We start from the raw sequence: 19,370 nt of genomic DNA, 5'->3' as shown, positions 1-19,370 counted from the left end.
CCTCACCGATTCCGGGCGGACAACGCAGCTCATCCAGATGATGGCGAGTATATCGACATAGATAACGTCAGCGGCGGCAGTGAAGATGATGCCAACCCGCCTGAAATCATAGCCGACACGAATGCAAACCTGAGTCCACTACATACCGCGACTAGCACTCTCGCCACAAATCCCTTGGCCACGAGAAAACGAGGCCTCAAGACTACTGCTGATATCCTGTTTTTCTTCAGGAAGAACTCAGATACTGGCGAGCGAATTTGTGTGCCGTGCGAGTGAGTGACATTTGAGAGTCTTTCTGCTCTTTCTCACCCCCTTTACCAGGGATTACCATAAGGCCGACTCATCCTGTCCCCTTGCGGTTTATGGTCCATCCACGAGCAACAGTCCTCTCCGTGCCCATATATACAAGGTTCATATCGAACTTTATCTCCAGGAGTCCGAGAAGCAGCAATGGCCAATCGGCATACATGCTGTAGGGACTCGCCTTAATGAAGGCTGGACCTTCGCTGAGATGCTGGAACGACTCAAAGTTCCCACTTGCACAATCGAGACGCTTGGCCCTCCCCCCAGTCGCGGCGATGGTAGTTTGCAGCTGATTGTCGGAAGGTCAGAAGTTTCAGACTTGGCAAGCTTCTCCATCGAGGAGATGCATAAGCACATTGTGAGGTTTATCGTGGCTGACGATCAGGTGCGTACTGTCTACCATTTGTGTACTCTCATTAATGACTATCTCTAGCCGATTAGTGTTGTCGAGTGTCCCGAGTTCCGCCGGCTGCTCTGCCTCTTGCGGCAAGACCTAAAGGAGTCCGATATCCCCCATCGTTCAAAGTTCCGGCAACTGATCATTGACACTTGGCATGAATACTTTACAGTAATTAAACTTGACCTCGCTGTAAGTGTACAGCTATCATTTGCATATAGTTTTTGATATCTTGTAGACCGCCCAAGGACGAATTTCGTTCACCTCTGATCTCTGGGCTGATGCCAAGCTTCGTCCCTTCCTTGCTATGACCGCTCATTGGATCGCGAAAGAAATCGGGAACTCGAGACTGATTCTGAAGGCCGCTCTCATTGCCTTTCATCATATCCCTGGTAGTCATACTGGGAAGGTACTCGGTTCAACCATGTTGAAGCTGATTGATCGTGCTGAAGTAAAACACAATGTCAGTGTCTCGTTGTACATAATCGCATGCTCTGACTTCGTTTAGGTCGGACACTTCACATTGGACAATGCCAGTAACAACAGGACCGTGATGGACGAACTCTCACATTTATTGCGGAAAGATGGGATCGAATTCGACGCGATCAATCACCGAATTCCGGTTTCCCTCACATAGTGAACATATGTGTCCAACACATTCTTGATGAATACTCTACTGTAGACCTTTTGTGTTTGGATGACACGTTTGTAGCTGGCCCTTACACTTTCAAGAAGGTGGAGTATATCGAGACACTGCAAAGTAAAGTGATTGATCGGGCCAGAACCATCGTCCGTGCAATCCGTGCATCAGGCCAGCGCCGCGATAGCTTTCGAGCTGCCATCATTTCTGGCAATGCAGAGGGATGGTTTGTAAACGACAACAATGAGCGTATGGCCCTTCCACTTGTCGAGTTGCTATGTGACGAGCCTACTCGTTGGGATTCAACGTACGTCATGCTCAATCGTTTGAGAATCCTGCGACAGGTAACATTTTGTCTCCCTAAAATTTTCGCATCACCTAATGCTTGCCTAGGCTATCGACCATTGGATTGATCTTCCCGCTCAACGCACCATAGTCCACCATAAACTGAGCCCCATGAATTGGCAAGTCCTGCAGGATCTCGAGGTTATTCTAGAGGTACGTTTTAATTCATCTTAATTCAATATCGTATTTACTGTTCTACATTAGGCACCGCACCACGCTCAACAATGCATGTCCGGCGAAACCAGTCCTCTACTGGGCAACACCATTCCGGCCTTCGAAGGGTTGATCCAAAGGTGGAAGCTTGTGGTGGACCTTGTTCCGCATTGTGCCCCTTTGGTTGACATAGGTTTAACTTGGGCAGCTAAGTACGATGACCGAATGTCCCTCACGGGAGCGTATGCTGTTGCGATGTGTAAGTCTTGCATGTTTTTGTAAAGGTAAATTCTCATTGTTGCGCACAGTCGTGGATCCCACCAGACGCATGTCATGGATGAACGATAATTGGGAAGCCCCACGAATCAAAGAGGCAAAAGACTACATTCTCAAACTGGTATGTCTGCCCAACGGTAATAACAGCAAAATGTGGGCTGATATGTCCCACAGATGCAGAACCAGAGGACGACAAATGTCTCCGCACCATCCAATCAGTTGATTCGTCAGCCACGTCCTGCAACATTAGGCTCGACAATCTACGGACTTCCTGAGATAAATATACTGCCGCATCGCCAGGGTGGCCCCCAATTGGTCGAAGATGAGTTCAATGCTTATAGCACCAGTGTTCTTAGCCCCGCGGGTACAGATATACTATCTTTTTGGACGGTAAGATCCCTTGTTTCTGTAATATGTTTAATTGATGACGAGGCATCAATGGTGGGCTAGGTTTCGAAACCCATGTTTCCGACAATCTACAAACTCGCAATGGACTTTCTGCCAATCCAAGCCTCCTCCGTTCCGTGCGAGCGCGTATTCTCCTCCAGCAGTGACACTTATACAAAGAAGCGCAATCGTCTCAGCCCGTACTTGATGGAAGTCCTACAGATCGTGAAATTCACGCTGAAAAAGGACCGACTTCACTTTACCAAGGGCTGGGCAGCGTCCCAGAACGACATGGAGTATCACTTGATGTGCGTCACGGGCGTGGGCCGTGAAGATCTCTTGATATGTGGCTCCGACGATCTACTAGTATCCGCCGGAAGCGGAACTACGTCTGGCAGTCACGATTATGAGGTCCTTCTCAGAGTCATCGCAGAGGACGAATGTGATGATGTTCCAGATGATGTTCCTGACATATCTCTTGCCGTCACCTAATTCTTGCCTGCTCATGTTTACTGCTACTTTTACGATTCCTGTCGTCTTACGCATGCCGCTGCTGCTTTTGTCATCGAACTGACTTTTTGACTATGGATTTATGTTTCCTCTCAGCTTTCTCAGCGATTTCATGATGCCGACCTGCTTGACCCTGCTTTCATCCTCTATTTACTTTCAATGCCTTACTCACATATACATTCTCGCACAGGAGCCCTCCTAAGTCAACTGCCTTTGGCCCCAGTTCCTGAAAAACCCTTCTGCACGCACAGTTCCTTGCATATGCGTTCTTAGGTGCTGCAAGCCTGCTTGCTCGTATCGGATCCAGTGCGTTCTTCCTTAGTGCTGGCGGATAACCTGACGAGAGTAGGCGAGCACCCACAACCACCACCACCAACGAAGCCCCAACGGGCACTAGCTGATGCCGCATCACCGCGTGCTGGTGAGGTGCACATAATTATTAGGAATTGCAGAGCTAACTGGGCACCACTAGATCCCCTAATCGCACTCAAATGAGGTAGCATTCATTTGAAACTCACCGAGCTGCAACAGCGGTATCATGTTCGCCCTTCGGCAAGTTTCGCGACCACGGCAGGGCATACACAGCTCTATGGGTGCTTGCCAACTCCTCATCCTGACGCATGCATAAACGGGGACTTGCCTACCGCTGACAAGCTCTTAACAGAAGAGATCAACGCTAATGGAAATAGCTACAGCTCTTATGTGAATCGCTCGTTTGTGATGGCGCGAAAATTCGACTGGGACCGCGCGCTTCAAGATGCACTTAAGGTAACACACACAGTCACATTTTGACCCCTCATTCTCAATGTCAAGACGGTTGCACCGTGGGTCACATTACTGCTCCCTCCTATGTCGCCACTCACACCCACTCCAGCGTCCCCGTGTTCGAGCACATTTCATTTTTCGTCTGTGTCACCAAGGGCGCATACATCCGATGCGTTTTCACCAGTCAACGGTTCCCCTTCTCGGGTCATGCACGCGAAAAAACTGTCACTGGAGCGCAAGAACAGTGTACTTGACTGGTAAGTTGCAGAACTGCTTGGCCCTGACAGTGTCCACATTGCCGAGCTCGAGCTAGAATGGGAACAGGGAACTCGTTGGGCACAGTTCGCGTCACCAGCACCAGACACCACATCAAGTCCAGATTGCCAAATGGCGGATCCCGAGCCTCTCCCCAAACACAAAGACCAAGTAGTAGTCGTCCACACATGCATGCCTTGCAATCCACCCATTAGTGCTACGCAAGTCGAAGGTACATCCCATTTCTTCTTTGCCTTTCGCATACATCATGCACTGAATTGAATTACTAGGAATACTGGTGTATCAAACTACGCTGCCCCTATGCCCACCCCTTGCACACACGACGCGGACGCTTTTGAGAAGGCTGGACACAGATTTTGTGAACCTTATGCCTCTGCTTGCTGCTTTTTCACCTTGTGCGCCCCCGGCTCTTCCACCAAGCGCTGTGCGGTTTGATCATCCGAATTCTGCTGTGGCGGGGATATGGGTGTCATTGGATTGTGCGCGGGAGTTTCTACGGACAAGGGCTCAGTCGGGTGCTGAAACCCAGGCTCAAGGGTGTCCCCAAACTGCAGAACAACCTTGCTCTCAAGACGAGACGCTAAGAACAAGTGTGGAGGTGTTTCTAAGCGATGAGCTTGTGATGAGGTTCCTGAGTGCCTTGAGGGACTTATGGAGAGCTAGTAAACCTGGGAGGATGTTGGGCCAGTTTGGGGTGTGTTTTGAGGGTGGGCGGTTTGTGGGGAGTCAAGGGTCGTCTTCTTCCTCGTTGGCACAGGCATCGTTGGGAAATCGGTCGTCTTCCCCTGTATTGTCTCCACCTCAGTCGACGGCGCCTTCTTCGTCCTCGTCAAGGTCTGATTCATATGCCCCACCATCTTCTCCAGAGTCACATTCACATTCCTCACCAGCTTTGGAGTCGCATCTGTCGTCGCTGCCACTGTCCCTGTCCACGTCTACCACCAGCCCCGCATTTTTCACACCAATACTCAAAGCCCCGTCACGTTCGCTTCCTGCGCATCACTTTCACAGATCTGGAGCAGCTCAAGGACGATTTCGCTATGGCAATCCGACACGCGGCTCGTATGCACCCACAGCAGCCGAGGAAGAAGTTGCGAGTACGCTTGCAGATATTATGGGATGAGATTCTCGCCATGACCTACTCCGATACCGAACTACGAGGAACTCTCCGCTACCGCCTTCTGTCTGCATCTCTCCTACCCCCTACTACCACCTGCCATTACCCCCATACCCTTTGTACACTCCCGCCCTTTGCGATCGAGAATCAGACGCCTCCACCCGCCCTTCGCGACAAAACACCCTCGACATCCAACGCCGCCACCTCAATCTCCACGGCATTCCCCTTCCAGCTCTTCGACCTGATGTGCGGCGTTTCTTAGCCACACTCCCCTTGTGCAGTTCTCGTGGGCGAGAAGCGCTGCACATTTGCTGATCTGCTTTAGTCTTGGAACAAACACTAACAAGTAAACCACTCACTGCATCTTGGGGAGACATCAGTGCTAATTTGATTGTAGATCAGACTGATCAGTGTGTTGGGGAGTTGACGAGATGCCTTCCCTTTTCGGCTTCACGTACTTCATTTTTGATTAGTCTAAATTTATTTCTAATTTATTTTTAACTTCAATTTAAAAATATATTTGAATTTTAAACTGGCTTTAACCCCTTAAATTGACTGAACTACAGTTTATCGAGTCGAGTCGGACCGTAAATTATATAAACGAAGTCACGTGCTAGCTCGGTTATTTACAGGTCCGACTACGGCTAAAGCCGGCATTAAGCCGAACTTGTGGCAACACTAGTGTGCACTCAGACGAGCGTGAGTTGAACAAGTTCTTGGAGATAGTCCTCTCTGCAAAGATCTCTGGCTTGGAATCAGCCATGAAGGTCAGCCTAGGTCTTGGGATGCTGCCAAGAGAATGCAAGCGAGTTATCGAATATGAGGAGGACGAAGCTACCCTGAACACCCCCTCTTACCTTGGCACCTCTATTTTGAGTATCAAGACCCACGACCTCGTCATAGAGGCAATCAATACAGCCAGAGGTGGGGTTATGCGGATGCTCAAGGCGAAGGAAGGACAACATGCTGCCATTGCTGAGGCTGCTGGTGGTGAAGAACACAGAGCTGATACTGCCATTCGGACAATTTCAACCAGGGAAGAGAAAGAGGATGAGGGGACGGAAATGGAGGCAGATGAGTTGACAAGGAAGGTTGACAAGGAGTCGTGGGAGGTGGAGGAAGAGAAGAAGAAAATGGCGATGCTGCAGGAGGACATGAGAAAGCTGGAGGAGAGAAAGCGAGAGCTGGAGGAGTACAACCAGAAGCTGTTGAAACTGGTGGAGATCGAAAAGGACAGTGGTGGTAAGGATGATATGGAAGATAAGGAACAGTGTGGTGAGGAGGAGGAGGAGGAGGAGGAGGAGGAGGAGGAGGAGGAGGAGGAGGAGGAGGAGGAGGAGGAGGAGGATGTTGTCGTTGTTGTGCAGAAAGGGAAGAAAAGAGGAAAATCTGGGGGATCTGGAAGACCATCCAAAAAGGCTACCACTGACAATATTTGTCGATCCAGCAGACCCAGGCAACCCTCAAAAAAGGCCATGCGAAAGTGACCTAGCATAGCACATTGTATTCTTGCTGGAGCATCTGTGACGCGAGGAGCGACCACGAAGGTTCCCTCATACGGGGCGTCTCTTCGCACGTTGAGAACGTGTATTCTCCTCTTTGTCAAAGGAGACGGATAGGGAAGGGATATGTCCCTGGTGGAATTCAGGCTGCTTGATGACCCATCATCAGGAAAAAGGTCGGACGCGAGTTGCACGCTGCAACAGTATATAGCACTACGTAGCCTTGGTAGTACAATAGAGCACCTATAGACCATCCATTGCACTAAATATCACAATGTAGCGAGCCGTGACGCCAATAGTAGCTATGTAATCTTCCCAACAACTCATAGTCAATATTGCACCCTATAGTTAATAGTAATGGTAGCATAGCTATACAGACAAGCGGTCAAACAATTCCAGATCTATGTACCTGTTGAGATAAAAGTCTTCGCGCACGTCCGACTCTCGACCAACGCGAGGGATAAGATGGCATGGGCGAAGAACTTGATGGCCATCAGGAAAACCCTCCCGCCCTAAATTTGTCTAAAACACCTGTATTATCCAAATTTATGATAATTGATCTAATTGGTCTAATTAGCCTAATTGTTGAGATTACCTTCTAATAGTCTAAAGATCCAAGAGTCATAGAAAATTCGTGATAATACACAAGGCATTATCTTCTAACTTCAAGCAATGTCCAAAAATAAAGCCGTTAGATTGCTATGCCTGGATTATCATATACAGCAGCTGATACTATATAGAAGGGCATATATCAAGGGAGCCTATAGTGCTGGATCTGTTTAACTATTGTATACACATATGAAACACACAGTCACTAGTTCACATACACACTCTAGTATCGTAGGATGACTTGACAAGCCCAAGTCGGCGGAATTGAACACCTTGTCGTTACCCAGTGATACCAGCAAGTGGTCTGCGATGAACTTGATGTACTGGCACATGAGCTTGGTGTTCATCCCAATGAGGCCAACAGGGAGAGGTGTCTGGAAAGACAGTCAGATAAAGGTATGGTGATTGAAATGACGGACCCATCAGGGACTTCTGCTCGATGGTAGCAGCCTGAGTAATGATGCACTTGACAGTGTCAGGGTGCGGGCGACACTTGAGGTGGCTAAAGAGCGAGCACACAAAGTCGGTGTGCATACCCTGACATCACAGCTGATGAGCTCGTTGGAGAACGTAAAACCAGCCACGAGATCGCATTTCTTGAGCCAGAATATAGACGCAAAAGAAGATAGACGCAAAAGAAGATAGACGCAAAGGAACACGAGAAGAAGATGCCTTCGACGGCAGCGAATCTTGAGCTTGACACAGGGAATAGTCTCCATGGCGTCAGAGGTATTCGCGCTGATTAGAATCTTTGATGTAGGTGTTGATGAGGAGTGAGTAGGTCGAGGAGTGAATATTCTCTCCATCATGATTTGGAAGCCGTAGAAGCACTGGGCCTCAGCAGCCTAGACCTCATTGGAGAAATGTTCAACGAGGTTTTCATTAACAATGCTGTCAGATGCAGCGAAGAAGGTGAGGATGTCGGGCCTGGACGTGATAGTGTGGAACCGTTCTTGGATGTGATAGTGCGGAATCGTTCTTGGGCCTGGATGGGGGGGGGTAAAGGCTGCTTGTGACCATAGTGCGGAACTGTTCTTGGGCCTGGACGTGGTAGCATGAATGCAGACATGAACAGGTGGTGTCCCGAAGATCCCCGAGCAGTGGGGAAGCGTGCTTTCAATCGCTGGAGGAGGACGAGAGCAGCGAAGGTAACAGATGAGTGCAACTTCGTGCGGTGGAGGGCATATGCGATGAAATGCGGGAGCTTGACTTGAGAGTTAGAAGACGATGGGGGTTATTCGGGGAAGCGTGCTTTCAATCACTGGAGAAGGACGAGAGCAGCGAAGGTCACAGATGAGTGCAACTTCGTGCGGTGAAAGTTGTTATGAGAAACTTACGTGCTACTGGTACTAGGTAGTACCGTCAGTCCAATTATTTGAACTTCGCAAAGGTATGTCTGTCCAAGTACAAGTTCAACCAGAAACTCTCGCAGTCGTCTAGGACAGTACCACTCGTCCACTCACGTGGCGCAACAGCGCCAAATCTTGGGACAAGGTGAGTGCTGCACAAAATATTGGCAATGGGCACAATGGAAGCCAAACGCTCTCCACCGCGTGCTAGCGCCCAAGAGAGCTTGTAGAAACCATGGTTCCGGTCAGGTGCTGGGGGGAACAGCGTGAACCACTCGATGTATGCAAGATGACTGGGTACTTGGACAGTAGGTGAAAATAGCATCAGTATTGATGTGGGTGGCAAAGCAAAGATTGCACGAACTTGGCCCACCCGTAAATCTGCATACCAGTTATCAGTAACGCATACAGTAGGAATTGATCAAAACACATACCTTTCAACCCTGGAGCACCTGTCATCCGATCCACCAATGCTGTATCAGATCGCTGAGCCACCAGACGAGAACCAGAGTGATGCTGTGGTTTAGCATGTATACTGTCCAGCGTGACAGATGCATCACCATGGCCACGAGTATCCAATGACAGCCACTTAATCTTGTGGAAAACAGGTAGTGTGCGGAAAGGAAAATGAATATCGATTGCCAAGTCGTCAAGTTCTTGACCTTGTGGAACATGGTGAGGGGAGCAGTTGAGTCGAGCAATGTAGCGTGCCAACGCCTCGCGGAAATAGGTCGCGCCGTAATCGTTGATGAGTTTCTGCAAGCTAACAGCCTTTGCACTAGGATGTTTCATCATGACTTGCTCACGACGAAAGCTCATATCAGGAGGACATGGACGATGAGGGACAGACTCGCGTCCACCAGAAATCCGCCAGTGAATATACTTGTCGTGGCGAAATATCTTTTCCTTTCATTCTAACCAGATGGTCATTTGAATGAATTCGTCCTTGTGGTTTGTCGCACGGTAAGCGTCCTTCGCGATGTCGATGTGGAGGCGTTCAGTGTACTCAGTATTGTAATTATCTGTTGTACCGAACAGCATGATCATGAGGGGGTAATGGCGAGCGGCGTGGAGCTTCGGTAAATTGAAATTGTTGCGGATACCAAGGTCCACAAAAATACCCTTGTTGTCGTGGAAAGTGTCTAGTGCCGCGTGTAATAGTTCTAGAGTTTCGGAGCTGTGGCAAGGATACTGTGCGAGGTACAAGAAATCCAGTAGTCCCCGCACTGCTCGTAAGAGGCGACCTGCATTCAAATTATTTGGTAAGCGAATGTCAATGATGATTCCCAGTAGAAATTGGCAATTTTGGGCATGTTCCTTGCCACTCAGACGTGACAAGGTAGTGATACCTTTTGTAAATAGTCGGATGTTGTGGTTCAGAGGGAGACGTCGACATCGAGCATCGATTTCTACCGCTCCGCATGCTTCCGAAAGCCACTGGACAAGATGTTTCACTAGTCCCTGGTACAGCTGATGCAGTACATCAGGGGTGACAGTGCGAAAGATGTTCGCAAAGGGGAGATCCTCCCAGAACGGGTGAACAATGGGCTTGATGCCTACAGTGGCACATGCACAGACAAATGCAAGACTTCCTTGATCAAGAGCAGCGAGCGCATCTAGCACTGAGCCCAGATTGCGCAAGTGAAAGGCTGCTGTGTTGCTCCCCATGTCGTCGGCATCAATATCGCATTTGGGGCACTCCATAAACTTCACGCCAGTAGCAAGGAGCTGCTCTGGGTAGTCGCCAACGAAGGAGGCAAACAAAGGGTGACAGCAGCAAAGAGCGCCATCACCACTGCGCATCTTAACACCATCCAATCCTGCCCTTTCGAGTGGGCCCAGTATGCGAGACATGCATGCATGATATAGGTTGGAGATAGTGCGACGGCGAGAAGCTTTATTAGGGATGTGTTCGAGGCGGGTGGTGGGCAGATACCCAAGGAGGATGTGTGCACTGTGGGAAGGTTTATGATGGATTTCCTTCGGTATGTTTCCAATTGTCAGGTAAACGGGGTAGGCGGCCTTATTGCGAAACATGGTGACTTGGGTTTTATCGGATGAAATGATGATTGGTATGATTGTGCCCCCGAGGCAGTGTTGATCAAGTTTTTTCTAAGACAAATATAAGTATGAAATCCGACGAATGCAGATAATCCTTCGTACCTGAGTATCCCACCACCACTTCCCAGTGTACATGTCGTGGAACAAGCGCGTGGTTTGATCTTCGTCGGCATAATGCCGCTCTGGAGTGAAAGCGAGATAATCTGCAAAGTCGGGATCCCCGTAGAGTGCCTCAATGCACTCAATAACATCACGGTGATACACATCGAAAAGCCTCGCGAGCAACGACAATCTGTTCACACTTGAACTTCGGGTGTCCCGTTGGCAACTCGTTGTCGATAATCGCGTTTAGCTCCTTCGCGTTTTTGAAGGAGAGCCCCAAAGACTCTCTAACCTAGTAGAATTCACAATTAGACACTTATAATATAGGCAAATGGCGAAAAATTCACTCCATTGATTGCTAGCAGGTCTGTAAATGCCGTGGAAGTAGGTCCGCGAAGTTTCGACCACCTTGCGATCTCCCAGTCAATCTGGGAGCAGAAAGGGAAATACGGGTTATTTCCATCATCGAACTGCGCTCCATATCTGGCATTGGCGGCATCGTCGTCAGCATGGTGCCTTATCTCTTGGCCTGCTCGTGAATCTGGATATGGCACAGCTATGAAACCATGCTGTCCTTGCGCACTGCTCTTGAACTCGCAGGCGATCATCACGGCCAGGATCTTCTTCGGCAACTTCATCTTCCTGGACCTGCGGCTGTTCTCCCACAAGATCAGGGACAGGAGGCTCCCACTCTGGTTCCATGGATATGCCGCCATCATCTGAGTCGCTATCAGCATACTCAGACTCGGATACGTCATCACTGCCACTCCATCTCATAGTCTACCTCGCCATAGTTCTCGCCCTCGAAGTCGTCACCTTCAAAGACGGGTGGTTCAACCAGTTCATCCTCAGTCTTCCATATGGTGGTCTTCAGCGGATGTGGAGTTGACTGGTTGACGTGATCGATAGAGCGCTTGACAGCGGGGGTCTCGACTCTTCGCCAGATGTTGGCTAAGACCAGTGAAAGTAAGGCCATCGCGCCCACATGCTGGGCAGGTTTGCATATTTGAATCGCGGAGCAAACGCGGTCGTAAATGGCAGTGCAAGGAGTGATGGTACCGAATAAAGAGACGCCTAGTGCAGGTATTCAATAGTGTCCTCAGGGACGACACTAGTGTGCTTGCCAGTAGTTGCAATGGGCGGACTGTAAACTAGAAAATTAGCTCCCCATATATTCCTCAACCAGGAACTTAGAACGTACCTCCTCACACCCACATTCCTTCGTCCTCAAGTTAATATCTATCCCGTCTTTTAAGGTCACTAGTATCCGGCATTCATTATCATTCAGTAGTAACAAAGGAACTTAGAACGTACCTCCTCACACCCACATTCCTTCGTGTTCAGGTAAATATCTGTGCCGTCTTTGAAGGTCACTAGTACCATCATTCAGTATCATTCAGTAGTAACAAAACAACAAGATGTCTGCACTTACTAGTAGCGCCCGCGGTAAGTGAATATATTATGGCGCAAGAGGCTCTTATCATGTGCGTTGACAGCGCCGCGCGAGGCTAAGAGAAAAGCGTTGGAAAACGCTGGTGAGCATGCAATCAATTCTCATAACGTGCGACACTCACCAAAGTTTGGATTGTAGTCTGGAATGTGGACAAAGCGAAAGGTGGACCAAAAAACCTGACCGTTCCTCAAGTGCCAGTGGATCTTGCTATGCAGAAGAAGAAGCCTGCAGCGCCAACCAGTCAGGCGAAAAAGAAGACCACCACTGTGGCACCACGCGTGAAGCCATCCAGCAAAAGTAAGTGTGGATTTGATACTGTACCTAGATGTTAGCAATTGATTGTGATTAGAGCGGTCACGTACCCTAGTAAGAGACTCGGATGAAGAGGATACCGAGTCCATTGATGGAGACCTCACAGCGCATAAGAAACGTTTGTTAGCAGTTTGTTAGCAGAACAAAAAAACTTACAAGCTGGTTGAATTTGAATGTAGCCCGAAGTGCCGCCCCAGCCAAATCTCATCAAAACGAGGACAACGACAACGATGCTATTGAAGATCGTGGGGTCGACTCCGATCATCTGAACGACTTGAATTCGGATGGTTCGGACATTGATGAAGAAGAAGATAACGAGACGCCAGAATCGATCGCAAGTATGCTCTTCAACTGAGGTCCCAGAGTCAAAGGCGTTACCTCCAAGTCAGTATCGTCGACAACAGTATCAAACAGCATCACGTGAAAATTCAAAATCGACCGCGCAGTGATCACAAACACGCAGCAGAGGTCAGAACTTACCTTAGCATTTGTTGGAGCTACTAATACAATCAGTAATGTTCAGATCCCTACATGGGCCGATGATGTGGCGGTCTCAGACTCTGAATCCAGTGACGATTCAGACAACTCACTGGCAGGAAGCACTACAAGGACGCCTGGACCTCCTGTGGCCAAAAGTACTAAGGCTCACCTAGTGATAACCGAGTCGGGGAATGTGAAGCTCCTTGATCAGAACCAGGATACGAAGAGAGTCGTCAAACGGGCGATTTTGGAAGCAAAATGCCACCTTGTTTTCGTTGACGGGTTCCCAGAACTGGTCGACAAAAACCAGCTTTCACACGAGTCGCTGCTAACCGTTGCTAGAGAATTGGGTCTGCATGAGATCGAAAAGCGTCTGCGCTTGGACGAGAACTATACCACGCTGCTGGCTGCCCTGGTGAGTCTTTGCTGCGATAATCTGAGTCCATCAGTGCTAATCTATAAATGGCCCGCTGGGAAAATAGGTAGATGCTCGCATCCCAATCCTGCGCCGCGAACTGAAAGACGATGCATTAGCAGGCGTCTCCGGTTACTTTCGTCTGGGGCACATAGACACCGACAAGGCCAAAAGTCTTCTGGTGCAGCATGCCTATATCTACGCATTGAAGTTTGATGCAAGTTGATACTAGTATTATTCACCATCGTTTTTGCTCACATTTTTGTACTACTAGGTTCAAAATGTTCCTAAGCCCATATCGAACAAGCCCTATCAGGGCGAGTTCTTAATAGCCCTAATTAACGGCCGTGTTTTTAACGGCACGCAGTCTGTTGGTGTCCGTTTTGCACAACGCTTTATCGAGATCGCGAAGAACAAAGCCAACCGTCCGGAGGTTCCCATCCCCATAGTGGCTCTCGTGGCAACTGCGGTATTTCTCTTCTTTTCCATTTATTCCTGTCCTGACTCTCTTTCAAGGTGTATGCAGCACTGTTGTGGAAGTCAATGGGTTCACCGGCGAAGTTCAGCTTTTCAGGTAATCAGTTTAGCGAGACTTACTTTTTTCATGTTCAGTTCTTGGAAAATATGAGGGATACAGCGCCGAGAAAATTCCATCGCATGATGGCCGACATCTACGAGGCTGTACAGTGAGATTTTCCGGTCTTTTGTCTGAGTTGTTCTTCGCATATTGATTCAATGTTGCAGGCATTTGAGGTACACTCATACTGGTAAAACTGCAGAGCAAGCTGCAGCTCTCGAACTCCTCGACATTGATGGGATGGATGACGACTCGGAGTAGTCGCTGGCTCGTTCTCGATAGATATCTCATTGTTGATAGTTTCATATGACGGTATTATGGTTGCGAACATATACTACCTATTAGATACCCTTCTTTAATCAAAAGACTATTTTTTCGTGTAACATTCAGTGTGATTGTATGATCTGAGCCAGCAAACTCAGATATATCTACCCAAATGTAAAGACAATAGCACAGAAATTGTTCACAATACCTTCTGATTATCGAGAATTATCAATGGATTATCAAGGGGTAACATAATCCATCTAATTTTCTAAAACAGCTAATTATCGGGAATTTCACCAATTATCAGGAATTACCAGAATTACCAGCAATTAGTTGGAATTAGGGCGGGAGGGTTTTCCTGATGAATGTGTTTAATGCAAAAAATTAGCTTCCCGACAGGAAGGATGGGCATAAATTTCTGACCGGTATTCTCGCGACCTGCATCCACGTCCCCTCCGGTAGGCTGGGCGGTACATTGCGACAGGTCACCGTCCCTCCCATCACAGAAGATTAGTATCATTTTTAAATCCATTTTTCCGGTGAAGGTCGAACGATACGAGATAGTATGCAGAATGTGTGATCAAGGAGTACCTTGGTTTGATTATATAGGTCGATAGGAGTACCACTTAACTAAGCATCACTCATTACTGACGTATGTGGCACAACCACCAGATTGAAGTCAAAACGTCGCAGGAATTGACTTCATAGCCTCGAATGCCCCTCAAAGTCTGGTCGAAGTCACAGGTCAACGTACGACGAATTCAAACTCAGCTTTGAACATGAACGACCGTCGTCCGTGGATGGACGTGCTCGCCGTTTTGCACTTTGTCCTTCAGCTCAAATTCATGGTCGAGCATGAATGCAGATGATGTGTATGCTCCTTGGTGTCATCCATGCTGTTTATTTTCTCTGTAGCGCTAATAGTGCTGGTGGGAATGATGTGAAACTTGAACACGTTCGGCATTGAAGACTACAGTTGAAATGCTCATAATGCATACCGTTGGGACCGCCAAAACGTTATGCATTATGAGACATATGCAATAGCATATGTGTCACACTATTGTGACGCATGTGACCTCCGCCAAAAGTGTGACAGAAAATCGTCCATAGTAGTCCTACAGAAGTACATGTATTATACCGAGAAGAATCGTTCTAAAGAAGTTTGTCTAGCATTAAGTAGTTCTTCGCGTCGTAGGTTCGCGCGAAACTTAAGAAGTTGTGATGATAAATCAAGTGAAAATTGAGGATCACCATATTGCATGCATCCAACTTCAAGCTGCTGGCACAAATCGAGAATATTTTGACGAGTGATTGATGGATCCGCTTCGTCGTCGTCGTCGTCGTCATCAGAATCAACTTCGATAACTTCACCATTTACAATGGCAATTTCGTGGCGGACCGTGTCTGCAATGGATGAGTCACCACCTCCAAAAGCAGGACAAATATTGTTGTGTGGTATCGTACTGTCGTGATTACTTGCTAGCTTCTATACATAGTCGAACGAGACAATACCACTGAAGCAGAACAATAAATTTATGCAATACATTGTTGTACCTATTGTCCCGTCCTATCAATTTGGTACCTCATAATGCATATTGGCTATGCAAACATCAGTAAACTACTTGGCAGTGTACAGCGCTGTACAGCACTGTACAGCGTGCAAGCTCCGCAGCTTGGTCCCTGTTAGTCAGTTCATCACAGTAGCACCTTGCTCTGTGAATCTCTGTACAGACACCCACAGACCACCCTGTGAGTCTCTGTACAGACACCCACAGATCACCCAGTAACTACAAAATTTATTTAAATTGCCAAACAAAATCACTGTCCATGTATGTACAGACACTCACAGAGCGCCCAGAGAATCAGCGCTGCGCAGATATTGTTCACTGGACTGCTTACACATGCTAGACAGAAAACAAAATGAATATATTGAATCACATGACTATGGCAAACGGTACTAGATCGCGATTGGGAATACAATGATATAATGCCTAAAACAATAAATGCTCAGTGCGGGGCTAGGGTGCTTCAGTCGAGGAAAATTTGCAGGTGGTCATGCTTCGCCTCAACAACTCCTTCGAGATTCGTAGCCGCGGCCCTGTATGAATGAAGTTAGTGTAAACATTTTGGGAGAAAGTCAATCTCCTTACCATCCTGCTGCAGCCCATTCTCGCAGTTGAGCTGACAGCCTAGGCCCATGATGCGCGTCATCAAGAATTTCTTTGAGCAAGTTAAGCATCCGGTTGTAGATAGGGCTGTAGTCCTTGGTTGAAAAGTTCGGGTACGACTTTCCATGTCCGTTTTTCGCAAGACCGTCGAGGACACAATTAAACTAGAGACAAAAAATTAGAATTACAATGTTGCTAAAGAAGAAAATTTACTGCTGCAGAAACCAACGCCAAACATGAGAGTGGCAACTCCGTGCGGAAGATCTCTGGCATCCTCAGTGCGATTCGATATGGACCTGTGTAAAAGAATGTGATGACAGCATCCCGAAGGGCGGGATGAGCGAAATTTCGTGTTCTCCCCTGGCAATCTCGTGTCAGTACTGTTGTAATTAGCGCAAAATCACGTACCTGTTCATCCACCCCAAACCGTAAGAATAATGATTGTTTGATTAGTGTGGCGGCGGCGTGTTCGATCCAAGCAGCGCGTTCTTGTATGGGGACCGACAGTGGGGGAATGAGCGAGTATGATACTGGCGCAATGCTTATGGCAGTTTTCTTTAGTTCGGATCGCCAAGTTGACATATCATCATACAGCTATGGACAGTCAATGAGATAGTCGGCGCAGAATGAATTGTACACGCACCAAGCGAGTCATGTTGAACTTTTGCTCAGGCCAAACCCCTGCGATGACAGATTAGTCTGAGAACAAATGAGAATGAATAAGCACTCACCGGCTTCAAATTGTTTACCGTTCTTATCCCACACAACCAACACTGAAATAAGAACTTCAGTGATTGTTCCTGGGAGATTTTTTACCAAAGTTGGAAACGGATTCTCCAGGGCATGTTGCGCACGACATTCTACTTTGGCATCCTCCAGAAAATGTTTCCAGCGCGGCCCATACCAAGATAGTTGATCGGGTGTTGGCCCACCACTCGATGACTTGGACCGTTTGGCTCTCGATGGCTGAATGCTACACTCCGTCACTTGATTCAGCAGTTTGAGGGATTCAGGGTCAGGAAGACGGGGTGTTCCGTTTTTCTTATGGTGGTGCCGCAATACATCGTCGGGCTTCGAGGCAATGGTCTACTCAATTGTAAGCACCAATGAAGATGATCCCCAATCTCACCTCAATGTGTTGGGACTGTTGCCGCTGTAGGCCTGGTGAGATGTCCAGAGGGCCCTTGAAAGAAAGGCATGTAAGCGTGGCACAATTGAGTGACATGATCATACCTGTGAGCTTTCATTCTGCTGGACGAACAATATGGATTGAGTCAGTCTCAGCTAGACAAGAAAACTTACAGAGGTTTTATCAAGGCTCGTCTGGGCGACCACATCATCTTCATCGCGTGAATACTGGAATTGAAATTCAGGCGTGAGGGGGCGAGCGACTGGAAGTTGCGAAGGTAGTGCGTCCTCTAGAAATCCTATAATATTGAATTAGCAATGGGAAATTGTGCCATGAAAACGTTTACCGGGATGTTCTTTCTGGCGCTGGCCAGCCTCCCCCCAACCAAACTCCTGTGAGCTCTTCACTGTATCATCGGTCTCCCCCTCCTCTTCATCGTCCTCTCCATCAGCCTCACCGTCAGGATATTTGTCGTCATTGTCTTCGCTGTTGTCGCTGTTGTCGCTGTCACTACTGCTGCCGCCTTTGGAGTCACTGTCCTCCTCGGATCCTAGACGACATTGAGCCCTAACAGCGCCATCCTGCTGGCGCAGAGCTGGGTCCAAGTTTTTCTCCAAAAAGACGGACCTTGGCAGTACCATTGGCTTTTCAGGGACGGTGTTCTGGGTGTACTGTTTAGCGACAGCATCCCGAGCTCGTTGCTCGGCGGCAGCTTCCCGAGCTCGTTGCTCGGCGACAGCTTCCCGAGCTCGTTGCTCAGCGACAGCGTCCCGAGCTCGCTGCTCAGCGACAGCATCCCGAGCTCGCTGCTCAGCGACAGCATCCCGAGCTCGCTGCTCAGAAATAGCATTACGAGCACGCTGCTCAGCGACCTTCATCCCAACGGCAACATATGGGTTATCTGATGCCCCAGTACCGGGATGAACAGTTTCAGTGGCGCTTGGAGCAGCAAATCCAAACCTTTTACCAGGTTGCTGTAATGTCAAGCTGGGCCCTGTGGAAATGATATCCATGGCTAAGGCATCTGGAGCATCGCTAACAAGTGAGCTGTATGGTGGAGGAACCGCCTATGGGACAATCAACATGAGTAACAATATCAATCAGACACTTACCTTAGAAGCCTTCTTTCGACCTTTATGACGTAGCTCTGGGGCTTGAGGATTGACTGGAACATCGGGACCAAGGGACGTCATACCCTTGCATTCATGAGTTCGAGGTTTAGCTTGTAGTGCTAATCCGATCTTCTCCAGCTGGGCGTTCCTACCTCCAGTTCCCGCGTTGGAGCGGCCAGAACGACGGGGAACACTGTCTTCCACTTCTGCTCCAGTCAATCCAAGGGACACAAGAGGTACCGTGCTGGGTACTTCGGCAGTGTCTGCAGCCCGAGACTTCTTTGGCAAGCCGGCCTTCGAAGCATCAGATCCTTTGCGTTTGGACCTTTTCTTCTTGGGACTGGCAATGGCACGGGGAGGCATGACTGCAATAAAGAACACAGGAAGAGGCAACGGTAACGAATTATACCCAACTCACAAGGATTTTATATCATTCTCATAGAGTGCCGCACATTTTTAATTTGCGAATGTCTCCGAGTCCAAGTAAAGCAGTGGTGCCAGGAAACGTACTAGAAACACATGTCAGTTAAGAAAATTGGTATGAAGTTTCGCACCTGAGTCAAATTGAACGTCATTGATCATGATATCGATGGCATCTGGTGGTCGAGTTTCGGAAAACTCGAATTTTGATCACATAAGCAAAAACATTGATGAGTCATACTTGAGTC

The 19,370-nt window shown here is 48.3% G+C and overlaps 6 protein-coding genes across 6 annotated transcripts; 3 read left to right on the top strand and 3 right to left on the bottom strand.

The window, feature by feature from the left end:
- Nucleotides 1–3,430: 3,430 nt before the first annotated feature.
- Nucleotides 3,431–5,431, top strand: DEU56DRAFT_963362 (uncharacterized protein; the record flags this gene model as incomplete). Its single annotated transcript, XM_041359388.1, has 6 exons — nt 3,431–3,779; nt 3,825–4,033; nt 4,064–4,263; nt 4,322–4,886; nt 4,943–4,973; nt 5,027–5,431. Exons 1-6 carry the CDS (start codon nt 3,732–3,734, stop codon nt 5,429–5,431), a joined length of 1,458 nt encoding a protein of 485 aa, XP_041204164.1. The 5' UTR covers nt 3,431–3,731.
- Nucleotides 5,432–5,930: 499 nt separating this feature from the next.
- DEU56DRAFT_963359 (uncharacterized protein) lies at nt 5,931–6,656 on the top strand (the record flags this gene model as incomplete). The annotated part of the gene is made up of 1 exon (XM_041359387.1): nt 5,931–6,656. One exon carries the CDS (start codon nt 5,931–5,933, stop codon nt 6,654–6,656), a length of 726 nt encoding a protein of 241 aa, XP_041204163.1.
- Nucleotides 6,657–8,651: 1,995 nt separating this feature from the next.
- On the bottom strand, nt 8,652–11,768 carry DEU56DRAFT_963354 (uncharacterized protein; the record flags this gene model as incomplete). The annotated part of the gene is made up of 7 exons (XM_041359386.1): nt 8,652–9,010; nt 9,064–9,443; nt 9,549–10,741; nt 10,793–10,964; nt 10,993–11,084; nt 11,140–11,262; nt 11,577–11,768. The coding sequence occupies 7 exons, from the start codon at nt 11,766–11,768 to the stop codon at nt 8,652–8,654; spliced, it is 2,511 nt and encodes an 836-aa protein (XP_041204162.1).
- Nucleotides 11,769–12,210: 442 nt separating this feature from the next.
- Nucleotides 12,211–14,290, top strand: DEU56DRAFT_916911 (uncharacterized protein; the record flags this gene model as incomplete). The annotated part of the gene is made up of 11 exons (XM_041357922.1): nt 12,211–12,238; nt 12,289–12,327; nt 12,384–12,542; nt 12,595–12,675; nt 12,737–12,895; nt 12,943–13,025; nt 13,081–13,452; nt 13,520–13,633; nt 13,727–13,921; nt 13,969–14,138; nt 14,197–14,290. The coding sequence occupies 11 exons, from the start codon at nt 12,211–12,213 to the stop codon at nt 14,288–14,290; spliced, it is 1,494 nt and encodes a 497-aa protein (XP_041204161.1).
- A 1,115-nt stretch (nt 14,291–15,405) lies between these two features.
- Nucleotides 15,406–15,699, bottom strand: DEU56DRAFT_826856 (uncharacterized protein; the record flags this gene model as incomplete). Its single annotated transcript, XM_041354365.1, has 1 exon — nt 15,406–15,699. A coding segment is annotated over one exon (270 nt), but the record flags the coding sequence as incomplete, so codon positions are not given.
- A 622-nt stretch (nt 15,700–16,321) lies between these two features.
- DEU56DRAFT_916910 (uncharacterized protein) lies at nt 16,322–19,065 on the bottom strand (the record flags this gene model as incomplete). The annotated part of the gene is made up of 11 exons (XM_041357921.1): nt 16,322–16,391; nt 16,444–16,625; nt 16,675–16,821; nt 16,870–17,055; nt 17,105–17,142; nt 17,193–17,547; nt 17,591–17,644; nt 17,695–17,712; nt 17,764–17,888; nt 17,937–18,657; nt 18,703–19,065. The coding sequence occupies 11 exons, from the start codon at nt 19,063–19,065 to the stop codon at nt 16,322–16,324; spliced, it is 2,259 nt and encodes a 752-aa protein (XP_041204159.1).
- Between the last annotated feature and the right edge of the window lie 305 nt (nt 19,066–19,370).

The sequence above is a fragment of the Suillus clintonianus genome (assembly GCF_016758775.1).
Source record: "Suillus clintonianus strain FC179 chromosome Unknown DEU56scaffold_95, whole genome shotgun sequence".
Lineage (NCBI taxonomy): Eukaryota > Fungi > Basidiomycota > Agaricomycetes > Boletales > Suillaceae > Suillus > Suillus clintonianus.
Note: the sequence above shows the minus strand (reverse complement) of the source record. Positions and strands in the feature narration are given on the sequence as shown.